The sequence below is a fragment of the Microtus pennsylvanicus genome, chromosome 15 (assembly GCF_037038515.1).
Source record: "Microtus pennsylvanicus isolate mMicPen1 chromosome 15, mMicPen1.hap1, whole genome shotgun sequence".
Lineage (NCBI taxonomy): Eukaryota > Metazoa > Chordata > Mammalia > Rodentia > Cricetidae > Microtus > Microtus pennsylvanicus.
The window spans coordinates 33,633,945-33,657,819 of NC_134593.1; the positions used below are offsets into that span (position 1 = coordinate 33,633,945).

The 23,875-nt window shown below is 45.2% G+C and overlaps 1 protein-coding gene and 1 pseudogene across 4 annotated transcripts in view; one reads left to right on the top strand and one right to left on the bottom strand.

The window, feature by feature from the left end:
- Lrch1 (leucine rich repeats and calponin homology domain containing 1) overlaps positions 1–23,875 on the bottom strand; it is a 184,990-nt gene that overhangs the window by 2,777 nt on the left and 158,338 nt on the right. For 3 of the 4 annotated variants that reach the window (XM_075948993.1, XM_075948992.1, XM_075948996.1), the window contains 3 exons: positions 20,589–20,698; positions 17,757–17,894; positions 14,166–14,243 (listed from right to left, as the gene is read on the bottom strand). In XM_075948993.1, coding sequence (XP_075805108.1) covers positions 14,166–14,243; positions 17,757–17,894; positions 20,589–20,698 — 326 coding nt within the window. Of the gene's footprint in view, positions 1–6,365; positions 6,658–14,165; positions 14,244–17,756; positions 17,895–20,588; positions 20,699–23,875 lie in introns of those variants that run through there. The other variant, XM_075948995.1, reaches the window with a different exon arrangement.
- LOC142836085 (large ribosomal subunit protein eL33-like) lies at positions 20,864–22,292 on the top strand (annotated as a pseudogene).

Consider the following 23,875-nt stretch of genomic DNA (forward strand, 5'->3'; position numbering starts at 1 on the left):
TCATTTACACAGACTACAGAGGGTTATAACGACCACCAACCTTGATCTAATTCACTTTATTTTTTGTCATTTCTAGAGTGTGTACATGCTAGGTGACCCTTCTGTGGTTTAGGCACAGTTTGTATATACGAAATCTTTTGTAAGGTCTTTTTTTGAATGGCAATTTCTATTCTCTGTGCATGAGTGTTTTGGTTGCAAGTATGTATGTGCATCACATGCATGCCTGGTGCCTGCAAGTCAGAAGAGGCAGTGGATTCCCCAGAACCGAAGATACAGATAGTTGTGACCTGCTATGTGGAGGCTGGGACCCAAATCCAAGTCCTCTACAACAGCAGGAAGTGTTCTTAACCACCGAGCCATTGCTCTAGCTCCCCCAATGTTTTGCTTTTTAATTTCCAATCTTGTGCATGCCTATGTGTCAGCATGTGAGCCTCTGAATGCAGCTGTCCACAGAGGCGGGAAGGGAGCTGGAGTGACAGCCCTGATGCGGTGACGGGAACAGACTTGGGTCCTCTGCTAGAGCGCAGCGTGCTCTAACTACCGAGCCATCTCTCCAGCCTCTACAGACGGCAGGGAACACAGCTCCCAATGACCTTTCCTTCAAAGGTCTTTTCTTTAAACTGGCAAAGACACACAGAGCATACGACTTCCTCATGTTCTGCCTTCGCTTGTGGGAGATGTCTGAGGCACAGTCCTCAAGGAGAGCGACCTGGAGCCCCGCCTGGTGTACCACCTTTCACACGCTACAAGGCAGTATACAAACTACCATGAAAAGACATTTGCACCTTTGTCACGTGGCCCTGTTCCATTACCTAAGTAAGAGAGGCTTGGACTCCGGACCTTAGAAAATGACCACATATGGCAACGTAAGAACAATTTTACCATTGCCTTCATGGATGACCTCTGTTAGGCAAGCAGGTGAGTTTACTCTGCTAGTCAATCTCACGGCCAAATGTCAGGGTCAGAAAGGATGGACGCCATGTGTGACTGACACTCAGAGGGAGTCATGACCCCGGTTAGGAGGAATGGTGACTCAGGGGGCATCTATACCTAGATGACAGTACCCATCCTTTTCTGACACTCTCTGTACAGGCCAGGAAATCTGTAGGCTCTGTTGTTCCTCTGCTGCAGCTGGTTAAAGGGTCAGGGTATGTCCTCCTCATTCTTCTTAACTTCCCCAGCACCCAAGCTCACCTCTAACCCACTAGGAAACTATACACTTAATAAAGTTAAGCTTCTGGTGTCAGGCATTATTTTGGAAGGGAGGGAGGGAGGGAGGGAGGGAGGGAGGAAGGGAGGAAGGGAGGAAGGGAGGAAGGGAGAAAGGGAGAAAGGGAGAAAGGGAGGGAGGGAAAAAGAGAAAGAAAGCCAAAGCTAGCAAAAGAAGGATAAAGTGGTCCAGTCGGTGGGGGGAGAGTTATTCTATACCTATATAGAATATGTATTCTATATAGTGAATAGCTCATGCAGTTTGAGTCCTACACTGAAAGCGAAAATGATATCATTTTTTCAGAATGGCACCATCTTAGGTGTAGAAAATCCTAACTGAGTATCATCAAGTCAGGGACCGCCTATGAACACAAACAAAAGCATGACCCTCGTACCCTTCCTTCCTCCTCTCATTCAGGCCCAGCCAGAGGTAGCCTCAGATCAAGTGGATAGCTTGGAGTCATCTAAGAAAACTAGGCTAGAAGGCTAGAAGCAGCCCTGGGTACTCCACCACAAGACTGGAGTGAACACGGGATTTAACTCTAGGGGCTGTCTGGAAAGATGAACACAGAGATTCCTCAGAAATGGGGAGCAGGGTCACCCATTGTGGAGAAAGGTCATTTTCTATCACAGCAGTTGTGTCCCTGCTTCTCCCCAAAGCGGGCTCAGAGGATGGAACGGAACTGGAGCTCCTGTGGATTTACACTGGGACCGGGGACGACGCGGAAGATCGAGGGCTTCTAAGAGCCAGGCAGGTCAGGCAGGTCAGGCGCCACCTCCGCAGCCCACAGCAGGAAAGGACTTACAGCAGAAAGCACTGTGCGTGGTAACTGACTGTACACGAACTAAAACCGCCCTGCTGCAGGATGTCCGAGGACTTGTTGAAAATGTGACGGAGGATGCCTAGTCTATCCGTGGGCAGCCTGTGCTGTTATTTTTTTAAGCGGGGTGAAATCACAAATATGACCCAGCTTAACCCTAAAACACTCGGCTGCTTTTTGGAGCAGGTGCTTCGCGTTACTGCCCCCGTGGTGGAAATGATTAGGCCACTGGGCCTCAACCTTCCTAACACTACGATCCTTTAATACAGTCCCTTATGTTGTAATGACCTCCCATCCATACAATTATTTTTGTTGCTACTTTGTAACTAATTGTGTCATGGTTGTAAATTGTAATGTAAATTATTTTAGAGATACAAGTTTGCCGAGGGGGTCCTGACCCACAGGTTGAGAACCACTGGATTAGGCTCTCTCGTTCACACTTTCCTGAGCCACAGCAAATAGGATCAGAAAAGGCAGGCGAGCCACTGAGAAACAATGCTAACTTGGGAGTAAGGCTAGATGGCTGCCAGTGCTGGCTCTCCTCTCCCTGCCATGTTCTTACGATGACTGCAGACAGCCAAGCCTACCCCGAGGCCAGCCACTGGTCTAAAATGAAGCCCTCCACACCAGCTTACTTCCCCTGGTTCCACCTGTTTCTTTAAAGGAAACATTCTAAGACTGAATTGTGTGAAGCTTAAAGTGTGTGTTATTTTAATGCACAAGAGTGCAAAGGTCAAGTTCTGCCCCCAGGGTCAATCCCTCCCTACTTCTCTCCCTTTATTCCTCGTGGTGTGGTGTAGCCGGGCTATTCTCTGGTCCTTCTCACCCCATGTTATCCACAAACATCCATCCTTCCACAGCCTTCCCTCTCAGACCCAGCTTACACACCTTTCTAATCTTTAGTGGATATTTGCTGTTTCAAGGGATCTGCATGGCGCCCCTTCTTGAGTGTCAGGCCATCTTTCGATATGTTTCACAGATCCTGTCATTGCCCCCCCCCCCAGGTCCTTCTCACTGAATCTCTCTTTGTTTTCTAAGAAGCCATTTGATCAGGGGGTCCACAAATCAGGGCCTGCAAGTTAATCCAATTCCTGATCTATTTTTGTGAATAAAGTTTTATTGGCACACAGAACTGCGCATCAGCTCATGTGCCAGTATTGATGCTTCAATGACAAGCTGGGCAGTTGCAACAGAGACCATCAGTCTAAAAAAAAAAAAAAAAACCATAAAATTTCTGTCCTGCCCCCCAAATGCTGGAACCTGGCATGGACTACAGACTTTCTGAAGACAGGGACATAGATCTTGGTCACTATTCTACCTGCAGAGTTTCCCAGAGGGGCCAATGCACAATGCACACTCAATACACAAGGAGTAATCGAATGAACCACGAATGAACACCACTGCAGGGAAAGTCAAGTAAAACACACGCGGTCCACCAACCTAAAGGGCTGTTTGTTGAAAGGGAATTCTGAAGTCTCAAACCTCGCCTTTAAATACTCTGAAAGAACATTAGATTAAAGTATTTTTCAGGAGATGGGACACAGTTTGGACAAAGAAAATGCACTCAGCATACGCAAGACCCTAGGTGCGCTTCTCAGCACCTGGACATTTTAGCTAACCTGTAACCACTCTGTCATACTCAGGCTCCTGAAATTTTAACTCAGACTGGGACTTGTGTGAATTTTGGAGACAATGCATGCACTAAATATTATTATTATTATTACAAACGAATGCATTGTGATATCAAGTGATTTATTTAACCACTCTCACCGGTAAAGCCCAGCTGAGCCGCCCTGCTTTGGGATTTAACAAGGCCCCTTTTCTGTAGTGTTAAGGACAGTGAAGTAACCTGGCCCTGAAGTCCAGAAGGAGTCATTAGAAATGGGCTGTCACTAAGTTTGGAAATCCTCACACGAAGGGGAACATTTTCAACCAATAGCAGTGAGGAAAGAAAAATAGATGTCATGAAGGGCTACTGCAAAATGAAAATGGGAAGAGTTGTTTCTCTTTATCATTTATATTATCTTTACAGGAGGGGATATTTAAAACATCCTTTCTTATGAGAAGACGGGGATTTGGTGTGCCTCACAGATCACACTGCTGGATCAGCGCCCACCTCTCAGGCTCAAGGCAGATCAGTCAGGGGTCCCCAGATGAGATGCAAAGGCAGGTGTCACTTAAGCACATGAGCTGGTGTCTGGGACCTTGGAGAAGTGTCACAGAGAGGCTTCGCGTTCCAAGCAGAAATTAATGCCTGGGCTCATAATAAACAAAATGACTCGCTCCCAGTTTTGCCTGAAGGGCTGAACTAATTACGGTCTGTTGAGTGACCATACTTTATAATGAAGAAATATCACACAGCCAGTGTCAAAGGGAGTGACACATTAGGGTGCAAATTAATGACATGAAAAATGAAGTGTGGCCAAAGGATCCTCGGGGTGCCCGGGGAGAGATACACAGACAGTTAATGCTGAAGTTCAAATCTCAGTTCATGAAATTGCGCTACTCACTCAATTTTTATTGACAGCAACCCAGTATGTTTTCTCTTTTCCCCTTCCACCCACCATAAAGAAAGCGAGGAGAAAGAAATCCAAACAAACGGTGGTGGTCACTGAAAGTCAGCCCCCATGCATGGCAGAGCTGCGTGGGAATGCCAAGAGACACTCTGGGGACCTAGGAACAAATGCATCAACGGGCCAAGAGAAACTTGGATTAATCACCCAAATTGTGTTTATTAAGCAACTTATGGCTCAGGGTGCTCACCAGACACTGTACAAAGGGATTTTATTGTTACAGATTGAAAGTACAAGATAGCACCAAAGGCAATTCAGTACATCTGTGGTTATTTAGACACAACTCAATGTCCAACAGCTTCCAAGTACCCTGTATTCCCCAGTCAACACAAAGAAGGGAGGAAAAGGCTCGGACAGTCTAACATCATACCATGTAAAGAATGCTTCCTGTTTAAAAATAATTCTGATCTGATTTAGCAGCAAGGAACCATTATAAATATATCCTTTCAAGTATGGAGGTTTTTTTTCAGAATCTCCTCTTCCCTGGACTCATGAATTGGCTCAGAAAAATAAGATACTATCCTTAGCAGCTGTATCTGAGGAATGTCTGCATCCAGCAAACTTGAAATTTACCTTGAGGACAATAACTCTACCATCTTCCCCACCCAAGAAGCAGCATTTGGCAAGAAGGTATAAAACAAAGCAGGTGATAGTGGCTGGAGCTTGCAGCAGGACTTCTCATATTGTAAAGAGGCATCCCAGAACTCAGCAAAATCTGGGTCTACATTAGAGTCTAACATTTTTTCCCCTTTAATGAAAAGCTCATTGTTTTGCTCCAAAAGTGAGTGTTGATAAGCAAGCCTTTAAAAACTGACTTAAAAACTAAACACGTTAACAGGTCTGGAAATCAAAAGACAAGTGGACAAAGTAAATGTAGAAAACAAGGTTCATCTAAAATAAGAGCAATCTTATCAGTAGCTGCTGCTATAGTAACTCGAGGCCCCGGTACCAAGAATGTTCCAAGACCCATAGATTTATTAGAGACTGAATAGTCAAATCCATCACATTCTGGATCTGCAGTCATGTGACATATCATGAAAGTAAAATGACCTAATACATTATGCAAAAATAGAAATCCCTTCTAGAAAACACTTTTCTCAGACTCTCGGAACAACCCTAACGAAAAGGAAAAGCAGTGTAAGCAGATCCACCAGGTGGCGCTCTACCAGGAAGGCACTTCCCCAGAACATGCCTGCATAGGGCAGAGAAGGCATGCTGTGGTGGACGTGGGCGGCAACCCTTCTGGGTGCCCTTCACAATTCTCTTGCAGCAAACAGAAAGGACTCCAACTAACCAGCCGGCATAGCAGCCATTCTCCAGATAAGACTTCTCAACTTGGTCAGCAATGGCATCGTTAGAGACTTTTATGAATCATACAGGGCCAAAATGCTGACTTCTTGTCTCTGCAAGGCAACCCCTCTACAACTCAATTCCCAGTCCTGACTTCGAACTAGCATCAAGTCTCCAGATTCCCATAAGCTAAATCCAGCCTGTTCTGTCTTGGCTCCCCTTATCCACTACCCAGAGCAGCAAAGGCTCATGGGAGAGAGCAGGGCCCGCAGCAGCAGCATTGGCGCCCTTACTGTGTGCATGAAGAAACATGAGGTATGGATTGACAGGCTTTGCTGTCACTGTTAAGGGAAAGAAACTACCCAAGGGGAACTGCATTCTATAAAGTTTGTGCTTCTGGAAAAAATCTGGTTCATAAATGTTCATAAACTTCAAAACTCAATAGCTTACTGAAGAGCTGAGAGGGATGGGAGTTTGCAAGGCAAAGGCTCCAATGGAGGAAGGAGCTGGGATGGACCAGGGTGCCAGAGCCGAGCATTTGGATGCGCGTGCAGGGGTTACGCGGACAGAGCGTTCCAGCGGTAAGTGATATAGACCAGTACTATAAAGAGAACAGGGACAAGACAGAAGCCTATAAGGTCCCTGGCGCGGAGGGTAGAAGTTGGTTGTGGGGGTTTCTCCCCGAGTGCCAGCAGAGCGTCAACAGTCTTTCGAATGTGACGAAAATCCAACTGCAGGATGTCATACGGAGAGCAGAGGTCGGCCTAATCCAAGGGCAGCCATTAGAACAGAAAGAGACAGTGCATACGATTAACAACACACAGAAGAACAACCGGAAAGAAGCACACATTTATGCTTACTAGCAAATAGCAGGAGTCAAACCGTATTTCAGGTGTGACGATCCATGACAAAAGTAGAACCTCCCAGGGTCGCCTACGTAAACTGGACAAGAACCCCTAGCCCCAGTCACACCACTGCACGCTGTGTGATGTACACTAAATCCTGGGACCAGTGAAATGGTTCTGTGCTCATCAGTGGCACGAGAGCATGAGCTTCCTATTAGGGACATCGAGGGCTTAAACTTTATTAAAGAAAAATACAAATCTTAAAACTGAATCTTCAATCTTTTTTTTTCAGGGGGGAGGGTGGAGTCAGGGTCTCATAATATAACTCAGGGCAGCCTCAAACCCAAGAGCCCCAGACTTGGCCTCCCAGGCATGGGGGTGACATAACAGAATCGGCTAAAGAGGACCTCTGAGATACACAGTAGGACAGCTGCTAGCGCATGACAGGTTATTATCTAAATCCTTTTACTGTTACGCAAGTATGGCAAAATGCCTCAGTCTCTGTGTTTTATAGTCATGCAGCCTGTGTGTAATAATTCGGTGTTCAGACTTCTGAACAGCTCTCCTGGCCCACCACTGTCAGCACGAAATATTCTTACACAATGAATTTCTGAACCAGGAGAGTTTTGGTTTTTCTGTTGCTAGGGTCCCACTGTGTAATTTTGGTTGGCCTAGAACTTGTTGTATAGACCACACTGGTCTTGAACTCATAAGAGATACACCTGCCTCTGCCTTGGGGGCTAGGATTAAAGGTATGTGTCACCACAGCAGTCCTGAAACATGATTTTAAGCCATCCATGCAGCTCAATATTAACAATAATTATAACTTGTTGACCAGTAAGAAAAAAAAATGTTTTGCTTTCAACTTTAACAAAGATTGACGATATTTGTGACTTTTCACAGATACAATTTCCAAGTGAGCAAAGCATCTGAAATACCTATTACATGTATGTTTGTATATACCTTGCTGGAGGGTTAGTCTTGTACTGTAGCTTCCTGGATAAGCACACCAATCCCAGTTAAAAAGACTCATTTTGCCTACATCCTCAGAGTTCAGCCGATACCTCAGGTAAGTTCCCAGATGGGCTGATGAGGATGGAAATCCTTCATGATGGCAAACATGCTCAGGTGTGGGAAGTTCTTCTGTACGTGTGTTGCTTTTATTGGTTGGTGAATAAAGCAGCACATATACAGAACGTCCCACATCAATGCTCTTAACAAAAAAAGAATCAACGCTTTTAAAGATTTACTCGGATGTTACGTGTGCACGTATGTACTGTGTTTGTGCGTCAGCATGTGTGTGTGCGCACACGCAGTACCCACAGAGGCCAGAAGAGGCGCTAAATGCCCTGGAGTGGAACTTACAGGCTGCTCTAAGCTGTTCTGCGTGGGTGCTGGGAGCAGAACTCAGGTTCTCCTGAAGAGCAGCAAGTGCTTTTAACCAATAAGCCATCTATCTCTCCAGGCCCAACAAAAGATATTTTAAAATTAACAAATCATGTCAAATCCACCCAATCTCACATGCATTCCCAGTGGATCTCAAAGAACCAAGATAACATGAAGAGTCCGCCCAAGAATCAAAGCAGCCACATGGAAACTGGATCTTACTGGGGGCAGATGTTGGCCATGAACTAAGAGATGGGAACTATCTCTTTCCCATAGCGGAGGTTTCCACTGCATTGAGAACATTCTGGGGCAGTGCTATATCTGACCGGGAAAGTATGAGAAAAGTCAACATAAAACAGAGGCTTCAACACAAATTGAAACATGAGTTTCCCAGGGACCAGGGAAGCCTGAGAAAAGCAGACATGAGACGGAGGCTTAAACACAGCGCCCATGTGACTTTCTCAGGGTATTTCCGTGGTAGAAGCCACCCACTCTGACAGGGGTGGTAACACACACTTATAATCCCAGCCCCTAAGAGCCCGAGAGTTTGGGGTCAGCCTGGGATACTTAACAGGACTCTGTCAAAAAAGAAAAAGAAAGAAAAAAAAGCAAGCAGGAACACCGAGGAGCACCACTGGTCAGCTCCCGAGCAGCAGTGGCAGAGGGTCAGACAGTTACGTCAGTGAGGCGGCGGACATGCTTGTGAGTGCGCTTTTGGGGACATAAAGGCCATCTCACCAGGTCCTGGAAGCTAGATTTAATTAAAGCAGCTGAGGCCTAATGGCTCAGACTATGATCATTTAAATTACAAGATGACCTTTAAGAAAAACGGTCAGGACTAACTAAGCCCGGTTGTGAAGCCATGGCAACCGCTGTGTGTCACGTGGTGGGCTGCTGCAACCACCATAGAACTGGGTGCTGACTCGGTCCCACATGACAACGCCAACAGCCAAAACCCAGCTGCAGCCTTGGCGAGGCTAACCACGAAGGAAATTCCTGAGAGAAACTGGGATTTCCTGACCCTCTGTGCTTTCCCCAAATTGGCCTGTGGAGAGGAATTCTGAGGTTACGGTACTCTCGGATCCCTGAGAATTAAATGAGAAAACACTACATTTGCAGAGACTAAACGCCCTCATTTTTCACAGATTACTTGTAATGAGTGAAAACATTTGCAAAACAGTTAATCCACTCAGAACCCTTCTGAGGCAAATGTTGATTTAATTTCCCATTACACGGAGAAAAAAAAAATCACAGCCAGCAGAGCCTAAGAAATCAGCTAAGATTAAACTCAAGAACGTGACTGAAATTGAAAATGAAGATTGACTTAGACGCTCCAAACACCAAGTGCTTACTAACAGGAAACAGAGACAAATTTGGATGTCTGCCTGTCTACAAAATAATAAACAAACAAACAAACAAATAAAAATTCTGAGGCAGTCTCGTTGTAGCTTTCGCTATAACGATGTATACAACAGGCCTTGAACTCCGGGATCTGCCTGCCTCTGCCCAAATTACTTATCTTCCACCCAAAGTGCCCACCCCTCCACTTTTACATTTTTATTACTACTATTTATGCCCAGGCTTTGCATATAGGAAATATATGCAGTGTCTGTCATTCTGAAGTGGCTTATTGATCAAAATGATGGTTTCCAGTTCCATCCGTTTTCCTGCACAATAATATTCTTTTACTCTATTGCGGGAGGAAAACTGCACGGTGCAGATGGTTCACTGTTTCCTTGTCCACTCATCTGGTGATGGCTAGCGAGGCTGATTCCAAGCCTGTCGACCGGAAACAGTGCTTCTAAGGGTGTGTACGTATCTCCCTGGGATGCTGGCCTGGATTCCTTTAAGTGTGTACCCAGGAAAAGTAGAGCTGGGTCACATGGAAGCTCTTCAGGTTTCTGAGGAAATGCAATCTCGACCTCCACAGTCCCTGATGTAACTAACATTTCCATCCGTGAGGACAGGCACCCTCGCTAGCTTTTCTGTTCATTTGGTTTCTTGCCTTTTTTCTTTTCCTTTGAGTCAGGGTTTCTCTGTGTTTCTTGCTCTGTAGGCCAGGCTGACTTCAAACTCAGATTCGCCTGCCTCTGCTTCCCCAGTATAGGGATTAAAGGCATGCGCCACCACCACCTCACACTTTTCTGTTTTCTTAATGATAGCCACTCCTGACATTGACGGTTTTATTTTAAAATCCCCTGATGGCTAAGAACAATAAACTTTTTCCCAGCTATTGATTAGACATTTGTATTTTTCCTGAGAACGGCCTCCTCCATTCATTTATCTATTTATTCACAGAACTTCTTACTCTTCTAGTTTTTCTGTTGTTGAGTTCTTTCTGAATTCTGGCTATTAACCTTTGTGGGCTGATATTGGCAAATGCTTTCTGTCCTTCCTTGGCTATGAAGAACCCTTTAATCAGATGAAATCCAATTGGTCAACTGTTGCTGTCATAACTTGAACAACTGAAGTCCTATTCAGGGTCAGGGCCTACCCCTTCATCTTGAAAGGTTTTCCTCCAATGCTTTCGAACTTTCATGAAGACTTATGATCCAATTTTAACTGACTTCTACACAGTATGAAAGAGGGGAATCTAGTTTTATTCTTCTACATGCCAATGTCTATTTTCTCCAACATAAAAAGAAAGATGTTCTATGACTATGATGACTTATTTAGATTTGGGTGAAAACTTCCCAGTGAACCACATAAGTATTTGCTGTATTATATTTTTGATTCTTCATCAATGAGAGACTTCTCTCAGCCGGACAGACTGCTAGTTCTAAAGTAGCCTAGATGTGGAATGACAGCCAACCATGAACCTGCTACGTGCAAACCAGAGGACAGGAAGGCCAAACTGACTCAGAAACAACAAAGGAAGCTCAGCTGTGTAAATGGCTTCATGGGCCCAAGACTTAACCAGACTCAAATTCTTTGCTGATACAAAGACTCTATCCCAAATGATTTAGGCACCTGCCGAGCACTGTCCTCAAGGCTAAGGTCAGAGATAGCTGCCAGTCTGACCAGCAGCCTCACACAGGGTACTACTGTTGTCTGATACTGTCTACAGTTCTGAATCTCGCCTACCAAAGACACCATGTGTGCACAAGAGCCAGGCTGGAACCACTTACGGCAAGGAGTGGGCTTACCAGGCCAAGAGATGAGTTTTACCTACACCCTCCACTATTATCTAGTGAGCTGAAATGCTGCCTCACAGCACCCCACATGGGCACACTTCCTGGATAGTTAATAGACCACCTCCTAGTTCTGAGGACCAACTGCTCAACTGTACATAAATACTTCACAAGCACTGCCAACTCTGGAGCAAGTATCTGGGATGGTACTGGTGGAGATTTCTTATAAAATGGAACAAATTATGAAGGTAAGAGCAATTTTAAAAATGCTCCCATCCCATCAACTGATTTTGCATGCAATCATTGAACTGACTCTGCCCAGCTCTGGCATCGCCCCTATGTACCTGATAAACTATACAAACTGTGCTGGCTTTAGGCTGTAGTTCCGATTCTATCACAACACGGAACTAACACAGTCTCAGAGAACAGACAGACCTCACGTCATCTCTTTGAATGAAGCATTCCCTCATGCACTTGTGAGATGAAAACATTCTGTGTTGAGCAAGCAGGAAGATTTGCTAATTACTTTCCAATCGAGAATTTCTGGTTTTCCAGTCAAGTGTGCCTTCCTTATTTAACCTTCTCAGTAAAGAAGTTTAGTTGCTCATGTATTCTTTTCCTGGTAGTAGTGACCTAAGGGTAGCCTAAGGGACAAGAATGATCCCTCCTAACTCATCTGGGCCTTCCAACACACATGCAGTAACTTACATCTGCCATTGGCTTGAGAGTTCCGATTCACAGTGGGGAACTCTTACCAGCTCATGGTAGAATCATATTATCAGACAAATTGTATTTTCACAAATATCTGAAGCCAAGAGTGTTTGTTTATGGGATATCCAAAGACACACAAACGACACAGACGCACAGAGTAACGGAGTTGGAAGCAGACCTGATGACGAAGACATTTAGGCAAGTAAACAAAACGAGATGTTGTTTCTCAGAAACGGCAGCGGTGACCTTCTTGGCACTGACACAGCTTGATAGAAGGACACTTTACAAACAGTTTGCCTTTTCTCAAATAATCCGGGAATCCTTCTACTAACCTAGCCTAAGCCAAAATAAGAGGGCGAAGTAAAGGAAAGTTGGGGCTAGGAGGAGAGGGGTGCAGTATACTTTGAAACTGATGCACAAGCTCAGAGTCTCTCCTGAGAGTTTTTTTTTATTTTAATCTTTTTCTTTATTGAGAAAATGAGAAAAAAAACAAGTTTCCACCTCCTCCCAGCCTCCCATTTCCCTCCCCCTCCTCCCACACTTCTCCCCCTCCTCCCACCCTTCTCCCCCTCCCCCCACTCCTTTCCCCCTCCCTTTCCAGTCCAAAGAGCTGTCAGGGTTCCCTGCCCTGTGGTAAGTCCTAGGTCCTCCCCCCTTAGAACCTTCATCTGGTGATGGATGGAGATAGAGACAGAGACCCACACTGGAGCACTGGACTGAGCTCCCAAGGTCCCAATGAGGAGCAGAAGGAGGGAGAACAAGAGCAAAGAAGTCGGGACCACGAGGGGTGCACCCACCCACTGAGACAGCGGAGCTGATGTATTGGGAGCTCACCAAGGCCAGCTGGACTGTGACTGAAAAAGCATGGGATAAAAATGGACTCTCTGATCATGGCGAACAATGAGAGCTGATGAGACGCCAAGGACAATGGCAAGGGGTTTTGATCCTACGTAATGTGCTGGCTTTGTGGGAGAGTTTGTTTTTTAACTGCTTGTTCTTTTTTTAAAGTTGCTTTATCCCTGTATCATTAAGAAACATTGAAGTCATAAGAAATGTAATTTCTACTTATCTCTGTTTACCATAATGATGAGGGACATCTTTTTTTTTTTTTTTTTTTTTTTTTTTTGAGACAAGGTTTCTCTGTAGCTTTGGATCCTGTCCTGGAACTAGCTCTTGTAGACCAGGCTGGCCTCGAACTCAGAGATCCTCCTGCCTCTGCCTCCAGAGTGCTGGAATTAAAGGCATGTACCACCACCACCCAGCAAGAGACATCTTAATTTGTGTGGCTGTTACCTAAATCCTGAAGTCACTTTATGTTAAGTTAAATATGGAAGGCTCTAAAACCCCCTAGCACCTTCCTGAGGATGCCTTTATGGATGAGCCTGGGATGGGGAGGGTGGGGGGAGTAAACTGTATAACTAGTTGGGCCACAAAGACTTGCAAACTGGGCCTAAAGCAGACAGAAGGATAAAATGAAAATTTAAGTTGTTAGCCAACTACAAAGCCACACTCATTGTTATCACCAACAATAACAATAATTGTATTTTTAATGAATATTAGTTTGACTCATCTCTTAAAATGCAGCCACTGGGAATGGAAGCCAGCCATTAATATGCCGTCAGGGGTTTTGTCAAACAGCCCAGGCTAAGGAGCCCACGGGTTCTGACCTGCTGCTCTTAGCTACTCTATGGGTCTGGTCCTAGGCCACTCACTGTCTCAGCAATTCCTGCTAAGAAAATTTCTGATTTTATTTATTTATTTATTATATACACACTTTCCAGGAGAAAGTGCCAGATCTCATTTCAGATGGTTGTGAGCCACCATGTGGTTGCTGGGAAATAAACTCAGGACCTCTGGAAGAGCAGCCAGTACTCTTAACCTCTGAGCCATCTCTCCAGCCCCCAGAATTTCTGATTCTTATTAACTCTCTGATAGCCCTTTTCTTTCAAATCTGGAATTTTACATTTTAAAACAAATGATTCCCCCTTCTCCTTAGAACCAAACACACATGTAAAACCACGCTAATTTCACTGCAAGAAAACAATTTCCGTTCAAAATGTGTGTCACTTAGTCAAGATTATTTCTTGAAACTTAAAAAAAAAAGATGTGAAACAAAAACAAGATGTCTACTCAACGGTTCAAACAGCTATAATGACGTTTTGATCAAAACGTGGCCATTTGAACTAAGTCTGGTGTTACCTCGGGAACGCCAAGTTTTCTGCAAGCTTCCAGGAAGTTTTCCACGTTCCTCCTGCACTTGGCCATGCTGAGTTTGGGCTGGAAATGCAAACATAGAAAAACAACAGAGTATTAAGATAAGACATGGTCCAGAAACATCCATCTACAGACAAAAAACTCACTAGTGTGGGTCATATTCTTGGACTATGTGTGCAAACACAGACATTTATATGTGCTTGGTAGAGAGAGGTTTAGAGAGACACAAGTACGCAGTGCTGATGACATGGATGTATGCCAGCTGCTCACACATCTGTGTATGTGCACTCAAAAAACTCTCATCATACAGATGGAGAGCCCATTTTAGTTCACCTAAAAATATACCACAAACATCAGCTTTCTCCAACAACAAATGTCTTTCCATACTAAGGGTTAAAAAAATCCATGAAGCTGTCTCCTCACCAAACAAACAAACAAAAAGTTGAATTACAAAGACACATAAGAGGAAAATAGCATTAAAAACGGCAGATTTAACCCAAAGCTTCACTGCTGCACTGACCTCCACCGTGGAAAGCACAGATGGATTCATACAGAAAAAAAAAAATGATGATAAAATTTTCAACACTTCTTAGCATTTTTTAAAAAAATATTCCACTATTAATTTCCTTAAAAAGGAAAGCAAAAAGTATGGCTGAAACAACTTGGCTGTTCCTCGTGGTGGAAGAGGAAGTCCTCTCACAAGTACCCCAGACAAACACAGGATAGCTGTGCACAGCCACACACAGACAGGGGGAGCAGAGAGAACTCAGGGAATAGAGAAGTACGGATTCTAGAGGAAGTGAGGCGCCAGAAGCACCCTGTGGTCCCACAGGTCCACCGCCACCATCCTGTACTCCTAGTTCAGGGACAGTTCTGCGGCGGTGTAAGGTTAAAGGTTCAGCCTCACCACTGGTAATCAAAACTCCCATTAATCACACCAAGTGGTATGCCAATGTTTTGCTTACAGCCTGGAAAAACTGAAGAAGTGAATTTTTCTCCTCCTGAAGCAATCTTTACTATGTTGAGAATGGCAATGACTCTGTCCATACTACCTTCCCTGAGCTTGGCATTACAAAACCATACACCATGGGGCTCATGAAATGGAAAGATCAGAACACTTAATGCTTGCAGTAGCACGGTCAGAACTCAGCATTGCTGACGATGCAGATGCAACCATATTGGTTGTCTATTCTCCCCATGCTGCATTTGCTGCTGAAGGCGCAACAGTGGAACAAAAGGACACAAACCTTAGGCCACACAGCTCTAGTGTAGCTGGAGACAACAGCCAAAAGAAAGGGTAGAGTGACATGGGGAGTTATTACCGGTGATGTGTTTGCAGTGAGGGAGACACAAAGGAACCACATTCTCCTGTGTCAGAGCAGGAACTGTGGTGGGCACCAGGGGTCCAGGTTCTACAGCTACAGCAGGGCTGGGTCCATCCAAAACTGCTTGAGGGGCTGGCAAGATGGCTTAGTAGGTAAAGGCACCTGCAGCCAAGCCTAATGACCTGAGTTCGATTCCAGGACTCGCAGTAGGAGACGATAACCCACTCCTGTAAGTTACCCCATGATCTCTATATAACCACTGTGGCATATACATGTCTATACACACGCATGCACATGCACACATGTATACACACACACACACACACACACACACACCCTAACTTTAAAAATAAAAACACTTCAAGCGGACCACAGGAGAATTTCCGGTAAGTGGGCATTTAGAAGTGAGCTGCAACAAACAGACCCCTGCAGCTGATGGTAGAAGGGTGATGAAGAAGGATCTGGTGCAGACAATATAGGTTCCCATAGATTTTAAATATATATAGAGTATATAAGATCATAATTCAAAACACAAATGTATGGAGCATGTTAAAAACAGAAGAACAGTGTTTTCTGCTATTTTCTCCTACCAACCACTGTTTCCTATGTGTTTTCAATTTAAAAAGTTATTAAAATGAAAAGATCTCTTTAAAAGTATGGTGTTTTTCCTGAAACATAAATAAAAGTGTAAGGGTTCACGACTCTTAACGTCTCCTGACACCTTGCAAGGTGACAGTGCACATTCTGCTGGGAAGCCAGAGAATCCAGCGTGTCTCAGAAAACTCACAGTTGGGCACACAGCTCACCCAGTGTCATGGGGAATTGGCTTAGTGGCTAAGAGAGGATCCAAGCGCAGTTCCTAGCACTCATGGCTGCCAACTCCAGCTCCAGGGAATCCAATGCCTGAGGAGGCCAGAAGAGGGCATTGGATCCTCCGGAGCTGGCTGAGGGGGTAAAAAAAAGTGGCCATATTTTTGAAAGGAAAAAGCAGAGTCAACATTATAGAAAAGAAGCTGACAGCTAAAACGAGACAATCAGCTACTCTCTGCTGCCAGAACAAAACAGAGCAGAATAAACAAAACAGAGGAGAATAAAAACTGTCCTAGCGAGAGCTCCCTGAAGTGGAGGGCAGGGGTTTCAACAAGTGGTCACCTGACACACTGATTACATGGTCCAAATTGCACCTTGAGACGAGTGGCTCAGCTATATATAAACAGGGACGGTGGCGGTGGCTCATTTATGGGACTTGTCTCTCCAGTACCTCATATCATCCTCTCGGGAGCAGGTCTATTTCAGAGACGGGTGTATCAAGCTAAAGACAGGATGCAACCTGCCCAAAGCTTTCAGACACAGATCTGGAATCCATGGTTGCCTTTTCACCCCTGAGCTCCTCAACTTTCCCCAATACACCCAATCTGTGGACATAAACTCTTTCTGCTCTTATCTGTATAACCCTATGTGGACTTCACAGATGATCCTATTTCTGATTTGCCCACTCTTGCAGGCTGGATCACAAACTGCCCCTGTAGCTTTCTCCCACCTGTCCCAGGCGCTGTGACATCTAGGACAAGAGTCAGGGCTAGGATACAGCTCACTGGGAAAGCACCTGCATGGCAGACAGAGGCTCTGGGTCTGATTCCTGGCAGAGGAAGGAGAGGAAGGAAGATGGGAAGGGAGGAGAAAAAGCAGCGGAGTGGTGCCTGGTGCCGGGATTGGTTGGTGATTCAGGATGCTTTCTATGTTCACCTATCTCCATAAGCACTACAAGATTCCCAATGATGAACAGAGATCTGTCAAGCACTGGGGAGGTTGAGGCAGGAGGGCTCGGCTTGGGCTAGCTAGTGAGTAGCTAGTGAAGCCCTACTGAGAAAAAAGCATGAGAGAGACCACTAAGAAAAAGCCTTCAACCAGACAGCCTTCTGAAGAGGTACCTCGCTGTGTAAATACCCTTTTGTGAGGGTCAAATCTGTGCTCTATGGCTTTAAACCAGCACATTGATCCATAACTTCTTTAGACTCCACACCTGAAACAGCTATTTTCTGTCTTTCCCACACATGTTTTTTAACAGCCTCCCTTTACTGAAAGTGCTGCTTTCTCCAACTCCTTGCTTCACGCCGTTCTTCTGGTTGTATGGGGCCCAACGGAAGGGTTCCGGGCAGACTCCTGGAGATCCCACTAGCATCTTTAACCAATAACTCCATGCAAAGAGAGCCTGTCTAATGCCAGTTTCCTTCTCTCTGGCCTTACTTACAACTGCAGGTGAGGGGACATGGATGCTGGCGACAGAACGCGGGCGGATGTGGTTGGCCAGGTGGCAGAGCACAACGCCGTCCATGAGTGCGGCCCCGAGGTCTTCATGGAGGGTCACTTTCAACCTCATTTCGATGCTCTGGGGGTAGAAAGCAGAAAGAGCCAGTTGCTATGGGCACCAAAGCAAGTGTAGTGTTAAACACAGCTGGATATATGAACTGGAACACTATTCTCAATAGGGGTACAAGGGTAAGAATTCTGGAGGTAGGGAGGTGGCTCTGTCAGTGAAGGGTTTGCAAGGACCCAAGCTTGATACCAGAATCCAGAGTCTGGTATGGTAATCTATGCCTGTAATTCCAGCAATGGGGAGGTGAAATCAGGAGGGTCCCTGAGGTTACCTAGCCAGCCATCCTAGTCAGCAAGGTTCAGGTCAGTGAGAGAGAGACCCTGACTCAGACACAAAAATGTAGATGGCAGCTGAGGTCATGTCCTGGTCACCACACACACACACACACACACACACACACACACACACGCATACTCACATGCACAGACATACCTACACACTCCAGGCACAGAGAGACTGTTTGGAAAATACTCATGCTAAATATTTTCAAACATTTTTTAAAAACCCTCTGTATAAAGATGGATTCAGTTGTCCTGATATGGTTTAATTAAAACTGCAGTAATAAGAAAATCCTTTGGTAGCTTGTTTCTGAGACAGAGGCACATGTAACCCAGGCTAGAATCAAACTCTCTGTGTAGCTGAGGATGACCCTGAGCTCCTAGTCCCCCTGCCTCCACATCCTCAGGACTGGAATTACCCACCTGTGTGACTACACCTGGAATCACTTCAGTTCAGTATGTTCCTAGCTTTGGTTATGAGAATGTAAAAACAGAATGAACGGATTGATAAAGACCAAATCTGGCTAGCTCTTTGTATTGTGTTGTGAGATTCAGGTTTACTTAAAACTCGGATTTAGACAGATCTGTTTAAGGATACTAGTCTGATATAAAACGAAAGACTCCCACCATGTTATGGCGAGACTAACGTAGAGGTCTAAGTTTTCCACTTGGCCTCAGGAAGCAGGCAGGATGGTAGTGGTCGTTCTCTGGCGGGGTTCCAGAGGAATGACCCAGGCTCCACACGGGTCTCCCCTGACTCTGTGAGAGCAGACAGGCTCCTTACTAGTGAGGGTGAATTTCTGGTTTCTACCTTGGCTTTTCTGATACCGCTCCCACAGGACGGTCTCTGACTCGGCCCTTGCCAGTAGGGCACGGGTGGACTAGCATCTTTTCTCTGATGTCCAGAGCGAGTAGAACACCAATAGTTTGAAAGTTCTCTGTCTTGCAAGACCACTCACTCTCCAGTTGTCTGGGTAGAGGACACAAGCTTTCAATGTGTGTGCATTAGTGTCTCTGGCTCCAGAGAGACTTGAGGTGAGACAAAAATCCATGGAGGTCAAGGCCATGTTATTCTTCAAGTTCCATGCCTGGCCCTGCAGGGCACTTAGCTTGTGCAGGTGTGCTTACTGGAAGGATGGGGATGGGTGGGACTAGTCTATCCTCTAGCAAGAAATAACTTTAAACCCTGAGAAAAAGCTACTGCTAAGGCAGAAGCTCTTTAGAACTGAGTAACAGCTATGAATGGGGCAGCTAATTTAGTGACTTGCAATGAGTGAAAACTGGAGGGAGCTCATGAAGCTGGACATTCAGAACAGATCTGTGTGTAGGCACTGTGTGTGTATGTGTGTGGTGTGTATGTGTGCATGTGTATTGTGGTATATGTATGTAAATGCATATATATGTGCAGATGTGTGGTATGTGTATGTATATGTGTATATGTGTGTGTGTATGTGTGTAAGCACCGTGTATGTGTGTGTGTGTGGTGTACATGTATGGGTATGCATGGGTATGCATGCACATGCATGTAAGAAGATTAGTTGTCAGTTTTGGGGTTCTTCCTCACTCTCTCCTTTATTTTTGGAAACAGAAATGCTTACTTTTACCTGGATCTCTTACAACTAACCCCAGGGATCCACTTATCTATGCCTTCCCAAAGCTGGTGTAGCTGTTTGGATAAGAACGGACCCCATGCTTGATTTCCAGTTGGTGAAACTGTTTGGAAAGGCTTGAAAAGGTGTGTCACTGGGGAGAGGGCTTTTGTCAGAGAAAGGAGAGGTTTCAGCATAAAATCTGCAGCCTCTCAGAAGAAGCCTTCTCACCCTCTGCGGCCCTCACCATAATAGGTCTGTTTGAATGAGTAACTTACAGGCCACCTTTCACAGCTGACACCAGCTTCTTCCTTGGTGACGGGACTGTTAGTATCTTAAACAAATGTATAATTTTCCTATGCAGACACAAAGACTTTCAGGGTGCCCATGAGGTTCCACAGCACTGTGAACGAACACACATTCCCAGTCCCCACCATTATGAAGCTGAAAGTCTTGGACGGCATTCAGGCAAGTCTTCACCTTCAACAGGAATTCAAATGGTTTGCTTATTACAGGGTGGATTTCAAAGCTCTGAATGGTTTGGAATACAAATTTCAGAATACTACATACATGCCTTTAAACTAGCAAAATATTACTATTAGGCAAATAAACAACAGGCATTCTTTTACAGTCTACCAGAACTCACTGCAGGTCTTTAGTATAGGGAGAAACTGAAACTCAAGGCTAAGTGACTCACACAGTAACAAACAGTCCAGCAGGGACCGACCTAGCTGGATCTGTAACTAGGATGTGTGCAATGCTTCGGGAAGGCGTTTGCCACACACAGAATGCTGCTGGGACGGTAACCATCAGGCTCAGTCACGTGCCACCCCCAGTACCTCGCGGAGTTGCTCCACCAGCTCCTTTTCTTCTCTCATCTGCTCCATCTTCCTCCGAATCGTAAACTGTGGGTCTATGGATTCCAGGTTTCTCTGAGGTCTTAGAAACACTGCAACAGAGATGGGGGGAAAAGATCAATCCATGTTGCTACACAGGACTAGTCCTAGTACAACTAACTAAATTATTTATTTATCCCAAAGTATTGATCATTCACAGAAGCAAGGATCACAGCTAAGGTTTGATGTGCGTAATCAAAAGGAAATTATCTCGAGCTATGGTTCCAGGTTGTGTGGACAGCAAAGCTGTCTTGTGGCGACTGACTGAATAAACCAGAGGGGGGATGGGTCTCATGGGGTTGGGAGAACACGCCATCACCCACACCTCTAACTTCTCCTGTTTTTAATTGATATTCTAATCATATGTTTTACCTTTCTTTAAATCTAAGTAATTTAGATCAAAAAAGAAAATACTAGAATTGTTTTATATGTTAAAGATAGGTGTAGAGAACAGTTCTTGTTAGCTTCACATTTAATAAGCTTCTATCAAGAACTAGGTAATGACATGAGGGACAATATATTTGAGAATGGAATGGAAAAATTCTCTGTCTGTCCTATCACCTAGGTGTTCAAAGAGTCAGCTCTTTACAGATGTGCTTGGATTAATGTCGCAAAGACTGGAGGAACTACAAGCGGCTTCATCACCGCTGGCTCAGGGACCTTGGACTTCCTATCAGAGCAGAAGTTGAAACCAGTGCTTGCTCTGGAGAAGTTCAGAAAATCCATACTCTTGGGGCTGAAAAGACAGCTCAGCAGGCAAGAGCACTGTCTGTTCAATTCAACCCCGACAAGGTGGCTCACAATTAATTGTCTGTTCCTCCAGAGGACCCAGGTTCAACTCCAGCCCCCACATGGTGGCTCACAATTGTCTGTGACTCCAGTTCCAGAGGACCTGAAGCCTTCTTCTGGCCTCTGAGGGCATCAAAGATGTAGATGGTAAAGAGACATACATGAAAGACAAAACATCCATGTGCATAAAATAAAAATAAATCTTTTTTTTTAAAGTTAACAAAAAAGGAAAATATATAACTCTCCTGGGCTGTATGTGTAGTTTGTTCAGCATATATGAAGTCCTGGGTTCAGACCCTAGCACTGTATAGAACAGAACAGAATGAACAGACGACGGGGGGGGGGGGGGGGGACTCATAAAAATCAAATGCACTAAACTTCTCGGAGATAACAACAGTTGAGATGATTAAAATACATTCCACATGACTCTCCACCATCTCTGCACCTGTGGAGGAATGTTGGGAACAGGACTTCTAAGAGCCAAGTGGATTAGGAAGGCCGTGTTTGCGAGGCCATTTTTGCTGGCTTATAAGGAGGTCTCAGGAACCAATGAGAGCACAGCTCTTCTAGAAATTGAAGTTGTGCATGCCAGAGCTGAAACTGAACTCTTCTTAGGCAAGAGATGTGTGTAGAGAGGAAAAGAACAACCTAGAGACGCCTGGAGGCAAACTGAACAAAACCAGAATAATCTGGGGAAAGATAACTCTGGCCCCCGGAAACAGTGACCTGGTTCAAGCCAAATTCCAAAGCAAGCTATTTGCAAAGGCCAGTGGACACGAAATCTGTGTGATGCTGTACCTCTTCCGGGTTGAAGCTAATGGAAAGGACATAAATAAAAGTGGATTTGCTGCCTTATAAAAATATTCTACATGTGAAGAATTCAGTGGCCAGGCATTTAATCCCAGCACTTGTAAGAGGCAGATGGATCTCTGTGAGTTAGCGACCAGCTTGGTCTATATAGCAAGTCACATGCCAGCCAGAGCTAGACAGTGAGGTCCTGTCTCAAACGGGGATGGGGGGGGTGATTGTAGCAGGTTAATTAAGTTTTTCTTACTAGAGATTTTTTAGCCTGGAGACACAAAGCTGTTGGGGGCAGGATGATCTGGTTCTCTCGGTGTGGACTTTTAGATTTGGCGGGGAGGTGGTGGCAGTGCCGACACACTCAGGACAGTTTGGGCAGAGAATTCCCACGTCAGAAGTCACCACCGTCTAGCAAGTGACAGGGACACCGCAACCGCAGCAGTTCCACCATCTGTCCTTCAAACAGCGCTGGATACAGGGAGTCTACGGCCATTCTGTCACTGCCTACAAGGTCACTTTAGAAATGGCCTCAGCTCATTACACTTTAAAACTTAAATACGGCTGGTAAACACAACACCTGTGGGGAGACTGTGTGTTCTTGATGGACTTAAATATGGAGTTCTGTGAGACCGTATCCATCGGAATCCTCCAGTTCTCGTCCTACATGAGTCCAGAGATGCCAGACGCAGCACTGAGATGCTTGGGTAGATGAGAAGTTTGACACAATCTTTGATTTAGTTTGTGGAGAATAAGGCTGACCTAGTGCGTACAAGGCTTTCTGGAATGGCAGAATGGAGCCTGTGCCCTGGACTTACGAGGGAAGCAAACTGAGAAGTCCCTGGTAAAAGAAGGCGTGTCACAGGAGTCTCTGAAGTAAGACCAATTGGAAGTATGGGAGGGAGGGAGGGAGGGAGGGAGGGAGGGAGGGAGGGAGGGAGGGAGGGAAAAAGAGAAAGAAAGCCAAAGGTAGCAAAGAAGGAAAAAGTGATCCAGTTGGTGGGGGGGAGTTACAAAAGAAAGCGAGGGCAAGTTGGCAAATTAGAAGCAATGGAAGCAGAGCCATGGGAAGAGAAAAGCAGCATAAACCCTAAAAGCAACTTCATGTCGTAGAGATGTTAACCGAATTTACCAAAAACGTCAAAGAATGTGGATGGAGCTTGGTAATGCACCCATATGTCACCAAGGGGCGCCTCGACCCCACTCCAACAGGCCTACTGTTTGCTGTGGAGGCCATTTCCCTTCTGCACTTATTCCTGGGTAAATCTTATCTAATCCGACCTGCTAGATATTTTCAATATGTTTTTATTGGACGATTCCATTGTGAATATGGAAATCTGAGGAAGTTGAGTCAACTGTGAACTCTGGCTTCACTGCACACGACCCAAGCATCTGTGCTGGCGGAGCCTGCGAGGGATGCTGGGGTCATGCGATGAGGTCTGCCTTTTCATTCCCTGACATGCCTGCTTATCTTACATTCCTGGGCCTCTTCACGGCAAAACCTGCACACCGGGGTGTTCGTTCTGTGAACAGCCAACAATCAAAAAAAAAAAAGTCTTTCAACTGTAGCTTACAGTTTTAAACAAATGCTTCAAATGTACATATATTATTGGATTAAAGGTGTGCGCCACCACCGCCTGACT